Source organism: Microtus pennsylvanicus, chromosome 2 (assembly GCF_037038515.1).
Source record: "Microtus pennsylvanicus isolate mMicPen1 chromosome 2, mMicPen1.hap1, whole genome shotgun sequence".
In the NCBI taxonomy this organism is placed as follows: Eukaryota; Metazoa; Chordata; class Mammalia; order Rodentia; family Cricetidae; genus Microtus; species Microtus pennsylvanicus.
The window spans coordinates 100523107-100538704 of NC_134580.1; the positions used below are offsets into that span (position 1 = coordinate 100523107).

General features: G+C 40.8%; 2 protein-coding genes across 2 annotated transcripts in view; both read left to right on the plus strand.

Moving 5' to 3' along the window:
* Nucleotides 1–15598, plus strand: part of B2m (beta-2-microglobulin) — a 48577-nt gene that overhangs the window by 12394 nt on the left and 20585 nt on the right. The window lies entirely within an intron of this gene.
* Nucleotides 716–11067, plus strand: Trim69 (tripartite motif containing 69). Its single transcript, XM_075963793.1, has 6 exons — nt 716–1144; nt 2767–2862; nt 5577–5810; nt 6582–6604; nt 6693–6817; nt 10529–11067. Exons 1-6 carry the CDS (start codon nt 716–718, stop codon nt 11065–11067), a joined length of 1446 nt encoding a protein of 481 aa, XP_075819908.1.

The following is a 15598-nucleotide window of genomic DNA, read 5'->3' on the forward strand; positions in this document are numbered from 1 at the left end:
ATATGGTTTTAGAGAATGTTCCATGTACACATAAAAATAATGTGTATTCTGATGTCAGTGGGATCATAACTGTGTGCTCAGGATGCCCCAGACACTTCATTTCTAGGTATGCGTGATCCATAGAAAATAAAAATATAATCAATGAAACAGAAACTGGAAATACAAATTTCAAAGCATAACTGGAGAAGATTGGTAAAGAGAGTAATGTACAGCAAAATATGTATTTTTAGCTTTGAAAGAGTAATTTCTTCTCCTGCTTTGGGTCTGCATTAAAGCTTGAAATAGTGCCACAAACTATGATGTTAGAAGACATTAAATTCACTGTATTTTTATTTTTAATTTATTTATTTAATTATTTTAAATTATGTGTATATGGGTCCAAATGAGTGTACTTCCTGTGAAGGCCAGAAAACGTGTTGGGTTTCCAGAAACTGGAGTTATAGCCATTTTTAATGCATGCTGGGAACCGAACTTGGGTCCTCTGCCACAGCAGTATGTGCCCTTAACTGCTGAGTCATCTCTTCAGCTTCCATTGCATTATTTTCAAAGAAGAGATTACGATGCTTTGGGTGAATGAATTTTCAGCTCCTTTAGGAATGGAGTTCTACATCCATGTGTATTGAAATGGGCAGTGAGAGAGCCTTAATTAAGCTATTCTCTCCCAAAGGTATCCTCCAGGCCCCCCTCCAACTTCGATCCAGGCAACTATGTTGAAATGTCTGATCCAACCACCCACGCACCCTCAAAAGTGGTGATACAAGATATTACGATGGAGCTACACTGCCCACTGTGTAATGATTGGTTCCGTGATCCACTGATGCTGAGCTGTGGCCACAACTTCTGCCAAGTCTGTATTCAAAACTTCTGGAAACTACATGCAAAGGAAACGTTCTGTCCTGACTGTAAGATGCTATGCCAGTATAGCAACTGTACATTCAATCTTGTGCTGGAGAAGCTGGTAGAGAAGATTAAGAAGTCACCCCTGCTCAAGGGCCATCCACAGTGCCAAGAGCATGGAGAGAACCTGAAACTGTTCAGTAAGCCAGAAGGGAAAATGATCTGCTTTCAATGCAAGGATGCACGGTTGTCTATGGGGCAGTCTAAGGATTTTCTGCAAATCTCTGATGCTGTCCGTTTCTTTACGGTGTGTAAGACCTGGGTGGCGAGGAATCCCTTAGGAAAACTCTTTTGGAGGGCTGCTTCTTTCTTCTGACCTCATCCCTTTATTCAAATAATGAGAAAGTGTAGCACCCTCAGAAATACAACATGCCCTGGAAAGTTCTTTCCCTAGAGATGCTCCATGTAGGAAAGGCATTATGGGGGAGCGATGGCTGACTCCTTCAGTCACACACTGGGTAAAGCTTGAACAGAAAAGAATGTTCCTGCTATAAACGTTTCAAACTTTGATGAAGTGTCAAATAAGCACAACAATGGAAACAGTACATAATAATTATTAGTGAGAGTGAAGTTTGTCACATCTGTAATTTCTAAGTGTTCTGGATTTCTGAGAGGGTCAGGGGAGATTCAATGAAGGAAAGGTATGAGACTAGAACTGGAGAGTTGTTTGGGTTTGGATGGGCAGAAGGGAGAAGGAAATGCTCCAATGAGAAGAGTGTAGGGAAAGGTGTCCAGATGCAGTTACGGTAGCCTCCTCAAATCCCTATATCTAGATAATAAGATGTCAACCTTAACTGTTTCTGTTGCTTATTATACTCAAAAATTTTGTTTTGGTGGTGCTTGGGATTGAGCCCAGGGCATAGTGTAAGCAAAACAAGTACTATGCTATTGAGCTAACCCTCAGCCCTAGTCACAGTTCTCAAGAGGCAGGAATTATGGCACAGTGGAAGTGTAACATGTCTTTGTTACAAGAGTTTACTTGAGTGAACACAGACTTACTAGAGAAAAATGAGAGAGAACTCCAGAGAGTGGGAGAACTCCAAAGAAGGAACACCTCAGAGCTTATTTATTTCCCGGCACACCATGTTTTTTAGATGTGTTTTCCACCCCACTTCCTCGTGTGTGTGTGCGAGACACACACACACACACACACACACACACAGAGAGAGAGAGAGAGAGAGAGAGAGAGAGAGAGAGAGAGAGAGAGAGAGAGAGAAACAATTTGAAGGAGTTGGTTCTTTTTCCATGATGTGGTTTCTGGAGACTGAACTTGGGTTGACAAGTTTAGCAATGAGTGCCTTTGCCCACAGAGCCATCTCACCCATCCCAGCAATGCGCTAACTTTAATAGTTTCTTATGTTAAAATTTCTATGTTCAAACAAATACTGGTGTGCCTTGTACACCCTGGCAGAATCTCTTCTGGAGCCAGGACTGGACTCCCCACCTTGCCTAGCCTGTCCTGTTCCACATCTGCCTCCCTGTGCTTTGGCACAGCTCTTTTCCTGTCCCACAGATGTCTCTTTGTGCTATAGGCAGTGTGTACATGCATGTGAAGGCCAGAGGAAAATTTTAGGCTGTACCTCAAGAAGTTGTCTGCCTTGTTTTTGGAGACAGGGTTTCTCACAAAGACCTGGGATTGCAAATTAGGCTGGGCTGGCTAGTCCCAGCCAGCAAGTCCCAGGGAGTCTGTCTGTCTCCAGCTTCCCAGCACTAGACTTAAGTGTGTGCCACCATGTCCAGCCGTTTACTCAGGCCCTCATGTTTGTGTGGCAGGCACTTTACTAACTGAGCCATCATCTCCCCAGTACTTGTGCTTTGTTTTCTTTATCTCCCAAATTGCTGTGGGTTAATTGTATTTGCTATTTCTAGGATGAGCTAGCTACCTATCAGTGCCAACTTCAGAACACTCTCAAGGAGCTTCAGTCTCTCAGAACTATGCAGAAAGATGCTATTGCTGCTTACAAGGTGAGGGGCAGGGGAAAGGGTTTATGAAGCAGAGCTGGAATTTCCCCTTCCTGTGACTCCAGCTATATCAATATACTAAACACACCTGGGTTACAGAGTTAGTGCTAGTGCTACTCAGGGTAGGAAGAAACATATGGTGGGAAAAGTTCCCAATATTTGATTAATTGAACAGATTGCCTTTTGTCCTAACATGCCGTCTTTTGATGGTTAAGTCACTAGGTGAACAATGTGGTATTGAGATCTGCTTGTTCTGTCCTTTCACCTATGGCAAAAAAAAGACTTCCCCAGTAAAACCTACTAAAGATGGCTATGTCCAAAGAAATACTTTTATTTCCTTTGAGTTTATAACCTGGTACCTCTGAACCATGGATTCTCAGATTACATCCCCCCCATCTGCTCCCAAAACTATGTAAAGCTGTTGCCTATACATGTCTTTCCACTTTAGGCTTCACAGGAGTGCTAAACAATAGTAAAGAGTCAGCAAATCAGTATCTAGGTTGGGAGCTAAATTATGTGGCAATTATCTCCACAGAAACTACAACCAGTATTCATTCAACAAACATTTATGGAATGGGTCAAGGCATTAGAATCCCACATTAGAATCTTAGTTTGGGAGACAGGTATTAAATAATGCCAGCAATACCAAGAAATAACAATAGTGACTAGTACAATATGATACGAAAACAGAGTAGCAAAGAGAGAGCTATGTGGAGACTCTAATTTAGGTGGAGGAGGACAATGCGCTGAAGAAGTCACGAGCTGGAAATGTACTCAGTTGTTGGGAGAATACTTGCTTAGCATGCATGAGGAAAATGAGTTAGAGAGACAATGATAAGACCATATGGTTAGCCGGGCGGTGGTGGCGCACGCCTTTAATCCCAGCACTCGGGAGGCAGAGGCAGGCGGATCTCTGTGTGTTCGAGACCAGCCTGGTCTACAGAGCTAGTTCCAGGACAGGCTCCAAAACCACAGAGAAACCCTGTCTCGAAAAACCAAAAAAAAAAAAAAAAGACCATATGGTTAGAAAACTGTTGCAGATTAGTATGCCAAGAACAATGGCACTTGACTGAACTAAAGAGCAGTGTATATATAGAGATAAACAAGAGCATATGGCGTAGGGAGGTGGCCATATAGATGTGGTGATGGATCAAATAGGAGTGAATAGCGAATCTGGAGCCCAAAAGCTGGAGAAAAGCTGTCAGCATTAGATTTAAAGGTATTTAAAGCTGCTGGGGGGGTATTTCCTAGAAAGCATAGAATGAGCTTAAGATAAATACTAATTTTAATATTTAAAATGCAAGCTGGGCGGTGGTGGCGCACGCCTTTAATCCCAGCACTCGGGAGGTAGAGGCAGGCGGGTCTCTGTGAGTTCGAGGCCAGCCTGGTCTACAAGAGCTAATCCCAGGACAGGAACCAAAAGCTACAGAGAAACCCTGTCTCAAAAATCCAAAAAAAAAAAAAAAAATGCAGTTAGAGGAAGTGGAACTAATTAGACTGGGAAATCATGAGAAAGGTGAAAGGGAAACTGGAAACACATGGGTGAGAAGAACAGTTAAGACTATTTTAAGAGTGTGATAATAGTTGTCCAAGGAATCTAAGCTATATAAGACAGGCAATGAAGATAGAAGCTTATTAACAGAAACGGGGGGGGGGGGGGGCGGCAATGATTACCAACTTATTTTGTTGTTTTCTTGAGACAGGGTCTCTTCATTTAGCCCTGGAACTCACTTATGTAGACCAGGCTAGCCTTGAACTCATAGCGATCTGCCTGCCTCTGTCCCCCTGTCCCCTCCACCAAGCTCTGGGAATAGGGCCTTGAATCACCATGCCCAGGTTGAATACAAACTTTCAACAGTGCCCCAGGAGGGAACAAGTGAACTTGGAGCAAAAAGTCATGATACATGGAGATGACACATTTTCTGTAAATGATAAAATTCTATGTGTGGTTGAGAATAAGTGGAAAAAGTCATTAGAAATAAAGTCATTAGAAATAAAGACAATGAGGAACTAACTAAGAAGCTAGAGTTCACCAGGGAGGAAGTTGTGGATGGACACACACACACACACCTTGCATGCACAAACTTCAAGCGTAGTGATTATCAAGTTTAGCACTTTATGCATTGTTCATAATCTGTTTCTTTTATGTTGTCCTGGCAGCAAGAGTCGTTTTGGTTTTGAAAGGACAGGTTCCCCAGGATCCTTATGGCCCTAGTTTAACAGTATCATTTGGTAGATACTGTTTTGCCAGTCTAGGAAGGTATTGTTGGTATTAATTTTAGAATGTTTAGCTGGGTGGTGGTGGCGCACGCCTTTAATCCCAGCATTCTGGAGGCAGAGGCAGGTGGATCTCTTGAGTCTGAGGCCTGCCTTGTTAACAGAGTGAATTCCAGGACAGTTAAGGCTACACAGAGAAATCTTGTCTCAAAACCACCCTCTCCCCCCAAAAAATCTTTTTAGAATGTTTGAATGACTCCACAACATTATTTAATAGAACACTGGTTATTATCCAAGCACTGAGGAACAAAATGAAAACAAAACCTTTCCTCTTAAACCATTAAACTAGTTGGGAAAGAAGGATTAAGCCTCCCATAGGGCTCTGCTAGGCAGGACTGAATGTTGATGCTAAGTAACCACTTGTATGTAGTGTGAGCCCCTGTCTTTAAGTGCTAGCTAGTCTCAGTAGTAATCGTGGTGATGATTATGGAGGTTTCCAGGACAACAAGATACAATTGCAACAACAACTTTCCCTGGAGTTTCTAAAACTGCATCAGTTCCTGCACAACAAAGAGAAGGACATTCTAAACGAGCTCCGGAATGAGGGAAAAGTCTTGAGCGAGGAGATGGAGGTGAATCTGAACCAGCTTCAGGAACAGTGTCTTCTTGCCAAAGACATGCTGGCAAACATTCAGACACGGATTGAACAGCAGAATCCCTTCGACTTCCTCAAAGTGAGATTCCACACCAATTTGATTATGGGTACACTTGGAGGAAAGAGGGCCTGGGGTTGGGGGGCAAGGAAAGCTCAATTGATCTGAACCCAACCCAACCATGGCAGTGCTTTAAGATCCTCTGGGAGAAACGTAGGCTGCTTTTGTTCTGAGTTCAGTGGGAAGCTGTGCTTTCACATCCCTAAAACACATGATTAGTACAAGTTCATCAATATTTTTGTTTTCCCATAAAGAACCTTGAAGCTTTATTTCTTTTTTTAAAAAAATGTCTCTGATAGCCTTTGTTGAGTTTTGGGCTTACAGAAATCATAATCTGAAATATTTAAAAATCTTTTTGTCAAACTTTGCTACCTGAAGTCTCACCTCTAAAGCAACACTGGTGATCACCTCAGTACTCAAAAGTTTAGTTACCCTTGGCACTGGGATTACTTCTGATTTTATCTTGTGGGAGGATTTGGAAGTGTTCACTTTAAAAAAAGTTGACCTTAACTATGAACTTATTGGCACCTTTACTGTTTCCTATGAGAGTTGGGATTACAGAAATCAGGAGGTTAGCAAGTGAGAGGTCAGTTTTTCCCGGGTTAGATTGGGGTGTTGAGGAAAAAGCCCATGGAGAATACAAACTGTTGTTGAAGATGGGCTGAGGACCACCTGCACAGGAAGCCAGTATTGACAATTAAACCCGGATGGTGTTCAACCAGAACAACCAGACAGACTTCCAGAGATGATAAACAGGCATCTGACTGCTCTATCTCTCCTTTTCTCATTTAGGACATCACAAAGCTCATAGATAGGTAAGTGCTCCTCCATGGCACTCTGTCCCTTGCCTTCTGTCCCTGAGGATGTCTAAAAAATAAACTCTTGTTTATTTATCCCTTACAGTGTGGAGAAAGGAATGAGGGCACTCACACCCAGTCAGCTTATCTCCAAAAAGCTGAGCCCAGGCCGCTTCAAAGGTCCCATCCAGTATACAACCTGGAAGGAAATGCAGTCCATTCTTTGCCCAGGTATAGTGGGAAGTAGCTACTCATTCCTATGACCCTTAATCTACATTTCATCTGTGGGGCCTCTGCTGTGGCTCCAGTTAGTTCTTTTGTTTGAGACAGGATGGAGATATACACAAGTGCTCTGTCTGTGTGTCTGTCTGCAGGCCAGAGAGGGCACCAGATCTCATCACAGATGGTTGTGAGCCACCATGTGGTTGCTGGGAATTGAACTCAGCACCTCTGGAAGAGCAGCCAGTGCTCTTAACCACTGAGCCATCTCTCCAGCCCTTGGGGTGGAGTTTAGTCAAAAATACTTTTTTCTTTTTCTTTTGTTGCTATGATTTAAGAATATGTATCTTTGAATTAATAATACATAAGAGTCTGATATTATAATTAATCCTCAGCCTATGATTTTGTTTGATCTAGAATGTGTAGAAATGGCCACAAATTTATCCTATTTTGCTGCATCAGCTACACGAATCTCTGGAGTGTCTCTGCTCTGAAGGCATTTTCCATACGTACTCCTTGTATATATTTAGAGTCCTTACAGGTCTTTTAGGGCTTGCCAGTCACAGCATAGAACACAACATTATAAGAGAGTGTTAAGAGATCATCAGTGCTTCAGAAAAAAAAGTTTTTCAGAAGAAAACTGTATCTAATTTCAGTAGATATGACTAATGAGCACATTTTTGTATTCTTGCAAATATCAAAGGTCTGAACAGGACAAAATAACACAAGTGGCATTTCAAGAAAAAGAAGCAATAGTCTAGATATGTATAGAAATAAAATTTTAGATAGCTTTTGCAAAATTCATATGGATATTATTATTGTTTGTTATTAACCTAGTTAAAATCACAAATATATCCCTGCCACATTTTCCAGGTGACTAATACCGAAAGAAAACGACTTCACTGGAGTATAATTAATAGAGCAGAATCTGCCAATTTTACCTAAATATTCTCAGTGTGCAAGCTGATGAGTTTTAACAAACATATCCATCTCTGTTATTAAAATATAGGTGGATGGGGGCTGGGGAGATGGTTTAGTGGATAAAGTGCTTGCTGAACAAACACGAGGACCTGAGTTTGAATCTGCAGCACCTATGTAAAAAGTGGGGCAAACAACTGTAACCCCAGCACTGGGGATGGAGTTGGAGAAAAATGTAGATCTTTAGGAGGCTTGCTGGGCAGCCAGTCTAGTTAAAGAATGAGTTCCAGATTCAGTGAGAATCCTGTCTCAAAAAATAAGACAGAGCATGATTGAGGAGGCACCTAAAGTGGACCTCTGAGCTCCACAGGCAAAAGTTCATGCATGGGCATACCCGTGTACGCAAACACATGTGTGCACACACAAAGACATGTCTTTTCGCAGTCAGCTCTTTTTGTATAGCTCTAGCCCTTAGTGCTTGCTGACCTGCTTTACTTCACTTTGGATGTGTCTTTTCAAGTTGTGATTTAATGTAAACCGCGTACTACAGCACCGTGTACTTGCTGCAGCACTTCCTTTGATTCGCCTATGTAGATGCACATAGCAGTAATTTTGTTTAAGGGACACATCATAATATGCTTATCTATTCTTCCACTGACGAACATTTGGGTAGATTATACTTTAGGGCAGTTAAGAATAAAGTTGTGTGAATCTGTTTACAAATCTTTAAGAAGGAAACCTAATGGTGAGGTTGAAGATTTGCATTTAATTTTATAAGAAACTGTTAACCCCTTTTCTCCCTCAACTGGAGGAATCAGTTTACATTTCTGCCTGCAATGGATGAAAATACTATTTTCCCTACATTTTGACAAAAATTGCTATTGTCAATCTTTCTAATTTTAACTAGTTAACCTTAAATATAGTAACATTTCATCCTTGTTTTAATGTACACATCTCTAATGTCTAATCCTGTTGCACATCTCTCCATGTGGTTCTCTGCCATTCCTATGCCTTGTTGGTGAGATATATTCAATCTTTTGACCACACTTTTGTTGGATTGTTTTGTCCTTTATCACCCATGTTTGTTAAAAAAGGGATTTAAAGAAACAAAAGTGTGTCTATGTATGAGTTTGTCCTCCTTAGTGTGGCTGTCTGTCAACAGAGGACAGAAAAAGGTTGGGTTCCCTGGGGCTGGAGATACAGGCCCTTGTGAGTTGCCTGACGTGGGTGCTGGAAATAGAACTGTTCTGCAAGAGTAGTATGTGCTATTGACTTTCGAGCCATTACTACGTCACAGATTGCTTTTTTGATAGCTCCTATTTTTTTTTTTAACTTACGTTTTTTGAGATAGAGTCTTACGTAGCCTAGGCTGACTGAGAGTTCTGTGTGGCCAAGGATGACCTTGAGCTCCCCATCCTGCTGTTTCTACCTCGCAAGTGCTAGGATTACAGGCACGTACCTGATATAAAACATTAAACAGCAGTAACAACAACAAAACCGGGATCTCATTATATTGCTCAGGCTGGCTTTAAAATTAGGATTTTTCTGTCTCAACCTCCTACATGCCAGAATTATAGGTGTGCGCTACAGCTCCAACTAAATTTTAATTGACACATGATATTTGTAGACATTTGCAGGATGCAATATAATATCTAATACAAGTATGCAACATACAATAATTAAATCATTAATAGTATTTATGTTTCCTCAAACATTTATTACTTCTATGTGCTGGAAACATTTGAACTCTTTTAGTTGATTAAAAATATATAAAAAAAAGCCTGGGGATACAGCTTAGTAATAGAGTGCTGGCCTTACATATACAAGGTCCTGGGCTCAATTTCCAGCACTGTCAACAAAACAAATTCACTGGGAAAAAATATATATAGTAGATTATGATTACCATGTTGTGCTATAAAACTCTGAAATTAACATCTATCTTACTGTATTTGGGTTTCTGTTATCCAATATCATTCTACCCCATCCCTCCTATTCTTCCTGGTCTCCAGTGATCACTAGTCTATTTCTATGAGGCAAATTTTCTTAGTTTTTACATATTTTAAAAATATCTTCATCTGTCACAGAATTCTATTACTGTAGAATACAATATAAATTAAGTAGTTACAAATGTGAAATTAAAGACTGTTTACAAAGTACAGGCCTGGTTTTGTAATTACCAGATTCAAATGACATAAAACTACATTGTTAGATTGTCATACAAATTTCTAAATGTGGCTTTCATTGTGTGTGTTATCTTGTCCTAGGCTGGTAACCACATAGTTTGTGAACTCCACTCTGAAGAGCAGTGGCACACACCACTCTAGAGCTACAATGTCTCTCTGCATGTTAAACCAAACACAATCTCTACCAGGTACCTCAGTCTTCCCGGGTTCTAACAGACAATCTCTCCTACACAAGCACCCAGCTGCATTTCATCTTCCTTCCAGTATCTGCTTGCCCAGAGTGGACATTTCCTGTTACATCCCAGTTGAGACATGCTTCTCAGGGACATCTCCTAGGACAGCCTCACCTAATTTTACCCCTTGGCATTAGTCAAGATTCACGTTATTTGTATTGTTTCTTCAGTAGAACATAAATTAATTCAGAGCAAAGTCTATCTTTATCCCTAATATAAAAAGGTCTATACATAGCAACATGGATACCACGCAACAGAAAGTATATGGGAAACTTTCTGACTAAGGGTTTCTGCATATTGGAATGAAAACAAAGTATCTATGTTAGTATTATTTCTTACTATGGAAAATGGCATTCACCTCCTTTCCTGCTATCTCATTTTCTTACTAGGCCTGTCTCAAATAACTCTGGATCCTAAAACAGCTCATCCAAATCTGGTGCTATCCAAAAGCCGGACCAGTGTGTGTCATGGTGATGTGAAGCAGATAATTCCTGATGACCCAGAGAGGTTTGATTCCAGTGTGGCTGTACTGGGCTCAAAAGGCTTCACCTCTGGAAAGTGGTACTGGGAAGTGGAAGTAGGAAAGAAGCCAAAATGGACAGTTGGAGTCGTCAAAGAATCCATCATTCGGAAAGGGAGTTGCCCTCTCACTCCAGAGCAAGGATTCTGGCTTTTAAGACTAAGGAACCAAACTGATCTAAAGGCTCTGGATTTGCCTTCTTGTAGTCTGAAACTGGGTGAGCTCAACAGGGTGGGCATATACGTGGATTATGAGGGAGGGCAGGTGTCCTTCTATAACGCTGCGACCATGACCCATCTTTATACCTTCAGTTGTCTTTTCATGGAGAAACTTTTCCCCTACTTCTGCCCCTGCCTTAATGATGGTGGAGAGAATAAAGAACCATTGCATATCATACATCCACAGTAATTACATACTATTGTATAAATTCAGAGCATTATTAAAATATTGAAATAGTTTACCAATTTCACTGGATTTTTTTTTTCCAATTTACGGGGAACTCTGAAATAATGGAAGCAGGATTCACAAACTGACTTGAATTTCAGTTTCCTACATGGATTTTGCTGAAGCCTCTCAAGATAACATTCTACTTCTCTGGGGTCTTCCAAGACACAGGCGCTTCCCTGAGTATGATCCTCGTGTTTTGTTTCTGCAGCAAACTGTTCCTTGATTTTGCAATGGTTGGAAGCCCTTTACAAATGTGCTGCCAGCGTGAGTCTAAGAGGATGGGCTTGCACATCTGCACTCTTCTTCCTGTTTAATTGTCTTCTTTTCAGTGCTGGGGTTTGATTATAAAAATCCAGATTGCTGGGCGGTGGTGGCACACGCCTTTAATCCCAGCACTCAGGAGGCAGAGGCAGGCGGATCTCTGTGAGTTAAAGGCTAGCCTGGTCTACAGAGTTCCAGGACAGGCTCCAAAGCTATACAGAGAAACCCTAACTCGAAAAACAAAACAAAAACAAAAACAAACAAACAAAAAACCCATCTCATTTCTTTTCCAAAACATGCTGCTGTAAATTTGAAAATTTGCTCCAGAGACTTAAAGTAGAAAACGGCTTGAATTAGCTTATAACTAATCTTTTCTGCATTCTCTCAACATACTTTTTAGTCGAGCAAACATTTGGCTTTTTCCTCTTTTCAGTTCTTTTTTCCTGCTTTATTAGTGAGAGTTACCTGTTTCTCCTATATTAAAACATTATTTGGAGTGAGGTAACCCAGACACAGAAAGACAATTATCATATGTTCTCACTTATAAGTGGTTTTTAAACATAAAGCAAAGAAAGCCAGCCTACAAACCACAATCCCAGAGAACTTAGACAACAATGTGGACACTAAGAGAGACTTACATAGATCTAATCTACATGGGAAGTAGAAAGTAGAAAAAGTCAAGATCTCCTGAGTAAATTGGGACCATGGGGACTTTGGAGGAGGGCTGGAGAGGGGAGGGAGAGACAGGGAGGGGAACAGAGAAAAATGTAGAGCTCAATAAAAAAAGAAATTCCCAAAGAATTAATAAAAAAGCACATCCACATTTCCACCTGCGTTGTCCTTTTTCACCAGTCCTGACTGTATTCCAGTTAACAGCATTTTTCATCCTACTCCTTCCAACATGTCCATCCTCTAGAGTCCTCCTTCTTTCTACGGTCAGAGCGACAGGGTTTCTCTGTTGGCTTTGAAGCCTGTCCTAGAAGTAGCTCATAGAGATCCGCCTGCCTTAGTTAGTGCTGGGATTAAAATAGGCATGAGCCACCGCTGCACAGCTAGTTTAGAGTTCTTAAGACTCACATTATTCTTGATGAAATGGTCCTAGTTCCCCTCCTTGGAATTTCCAACCGAAGTTGCTTTCATGTACAACATGTATATGTTTATAATAGATGAGTTTGGTAACTAACATGACATGATTAAAAGGCTGCATTTAAAACTTACTATTTTTCTAAACAAAATACTTTATTTTTTTTATTTATGTGTATGCGTATACATCTGAGTGTGTGCCACATGGATGCAGGAGCCTGCGGAGTACCAAAGAAGATGTTTCATCCTTGGAGCTGGAGTTTTAGGTGGTTGTGAGCTGCCTGATGTGGGTGCTGTAGCCCAAATTAGGTCCTCTGAAAGAGCAGTACATGCTCTTAATCACTGAGCCATTTGTCCAGCCCCTTACTATGTCTTTCAATGACTTCACTCCAACCAGGATGCGGTGAGGACTCATTTGAGCCTGGAACTTTGCTCGGCGTTATCATTGTCTTCCCTATCAAATAATATACTTTAATTATTTCTAAAACTGCACAATGATTAAAGCAAGTGGTAGATATGTAGAAGTTTTCTGAAAATAATAATAAAAATACTAATTAATAACTTAGCTTTAGAACCCAAACAGTAATGAAACATTGGTGGCTCCTGTGTGCCCCTCTCATTCTTCAGGTACTCATTACTCTATGTTTTTTTTTAATATTTATTTATTTTTTTTATGTATACAAATATTCTGTCTGTGTGTATGTGTGTATGCCTGAAGGCCAGAAGAGGGCACCAGACCTCTTTACAGATGGTTGTGAGCCACCATGCGGTTGCTGGGAATTGAACTCAGGACCTTTGGAAGAGCAGGCAGTACTCTTAACCACTGAGCCATCTCTCCAGCCCCCTCTATGTTTTGTATTAGAACATAAGAGATGGGGCTGGAGAGATGGTTCAGCAGATAACAGCACTTACTACTCTCGCAGAAGCTCCAGGTTCAGTTCCCAGCACCCACAGGGATGCTTATCAACACCTGTGATTTCAGTTTCAGGGAATCTGATGCTTTCTTCTGACTTTCTCAGGTTCTTGCACCCATGTGGCATGCATGCATACTCAGGCACACACACATACCCTAACGAATAAATAATATTTTACATAAAAATTCCTTAAAAATATAAACTATAGCTGGTTTTTCTATACATGCATTATTTTATTTTTTCTATATTAAATGTTTGTATATTACTAAAATATATATTTTAATTTTATAACTTCTTTTGAACTTAAAAATAAATGGCACGTTGTTATATGTGTTCCTGTTTTTTTTTTAAACTCAAAATTATGAGGTATCAGTATTCCTTCTCTTATCCATGGTTTCATGTACCACAGCTACAGTTACCTGTAGCCAACCACGATCTGAAAATATCAATGGGAAATTCCAGACATAAATGATTCATTAATTTAAAATCGTGGCTCTGAGAGCTGGAGGTGCAACTCAGTGGTAGAGACTTCTTATCTATCATATTTGAGGGTTTGGGTTGAATCCCCAGGACTGCATAAACAGACAGACAGACAAATAAATAAATCATGCAGCTCTGAGTAGTAGGACAGAATCTTATGCCTTCCTACTCCTCCCACTTGGGATCAAGAGGGCAGCACATTCACAATGTACATACTAACCACCTTACGGTAGTTAAGAGAAAATACATTAATTTTGTTCAATATATTTTTATAATTGTTCTGCTTCATTACTGTCGATCTCTTACCATGCCTTATTTACAAATTAAAATTTGTCAGAGCTATACATGTGTAGTGGTGGAAAGTATAGTATATATAGGGTCTAGCATTAGTAGCTTCCGGCAACCACGTGGAACGCTGAAAAGCATCCTCTGTGCTTAAGGACTATTGTGTTTCATTGTATGAAAATACGGTATAATTCAGGATCACGCGTGGGTAAAGACAGTTGCCGCCAAGTCTGACGACCTGAGTTCAATCCTTAGGACCCACGTGGTAGAAGGAAAGAACAACAACTCAAGTTGTCCTCTGACCTCCACATCCAAACCATGTCACATCCCAAAAAACCCCCCATAATTTTAAAATTTAAAGGAGAGAGTAGTTTAAATACCCAGCGTACAGTGATTGTTTCCTTTTCCCTTTTGGTTATTGTCCTTAGCAATTAGGCTGCCATAAACACTCTATGTGTACTGCTGCATGTGCACATGGAGCAAGCTTCCCCAGGGACACATGATAAATGCTGGGTGACTGATGGAGGAAGGTCATTGGTTAAAAAAATAAAGAAACTGCTTGGCTGGCCCTCATAGGTTAAAACATAGGTGGGAGGAGTAAACAGAACAGAATGCTGGGAGGAAGAGGAAGTGAGCTCAGACTCGACAGCTCTGCTGTCTGGAGCAGAGACACCATGCTCCCCTCTCCAGGGTGGACGTGAGAGCTCTGCTCTCTGAGACACATGCGATGAAGCTCCGACCCAGGATGGACGTAGGCTAGAATCTTCCCGGTAAGCGCACCTTGGGGTGCTACACACCTGATTGGAAATGGGCTAGTCCAGGTGCGAGAGTTAGCCGAGAAGAGGCTAGATAGAAATGGGCCAAACAGTGTTTAAAAGAATACAGTGTCCGTGTAATTATTTCGGGGCATAAGCTAGCCAGGCGGCCGGGGTGCTGGGGACGCAGCCCCACCGCTCATATTACTACAGGTGACATAACCTTAAGTGAGACTGCTGATCAAAGAGCTAGTACAGCTTTACATTCTCACTAGCAGCAGCAGCAGGAATCCCTACAACTCTTGTCTTCGCCAATCCACTTTTTACTAATAAGGTCAGCATGTAATGGTATCTCGTTGTGGTTTTAATTTGCATTTCCCTAACAACCATGTGATTAAGCAAATTTTCATGTGTTTATTGGTCATTTGTGCATCTTTTATAGAAGGTCTATTCGGAAGTTTGCTGAATTTTCTAATTGGGCCATTCCTCTCTTATTGTTTTATAGGGTTACTTATATATTCTGGGTACTAATCCTTGGTTGATTATTTGCGCTGCAAGTACCTTCCCCTGCAGTACTGTGTGTATTCACCCTAGTTATGGTGACTTGGATGAAGAGAATTTTAAAGGAATCAAATTTTTTGGTCATGGTTAACACTATATCTCAATTTAAAAAAAAAATCCTTTGCCTGGGGCCAAAAATATTATCTCGTGTTC

What these genes read in the sequence shown, in the direction of transcription:
- Trim69 (XM_075963793.1), top strand. Translation starts at nt 716, where the DNA reads ATGTCTGATCCAACCACCCACGCACCCTCAAAAGTGGTGATACAAGAT. An exon ending in ATCCCTTCGACTTCCTCAAA is followed by an intron (nt 5,811 to 6,581) that starts GTGAGATTCCAC and finishes TTTCTCATTTAG; the next exon opens with GACATCACAAAGCTCATAGA. An exon ending in GCAGTCCATTCTTTGCCCAG is followed by an intron (nt 6,818 to 10,528) that starts GTATAGTGGGAA and finishes TTTTCTTACTAG; the next exon opens with GCCTGTCTCAAATAACTCTG.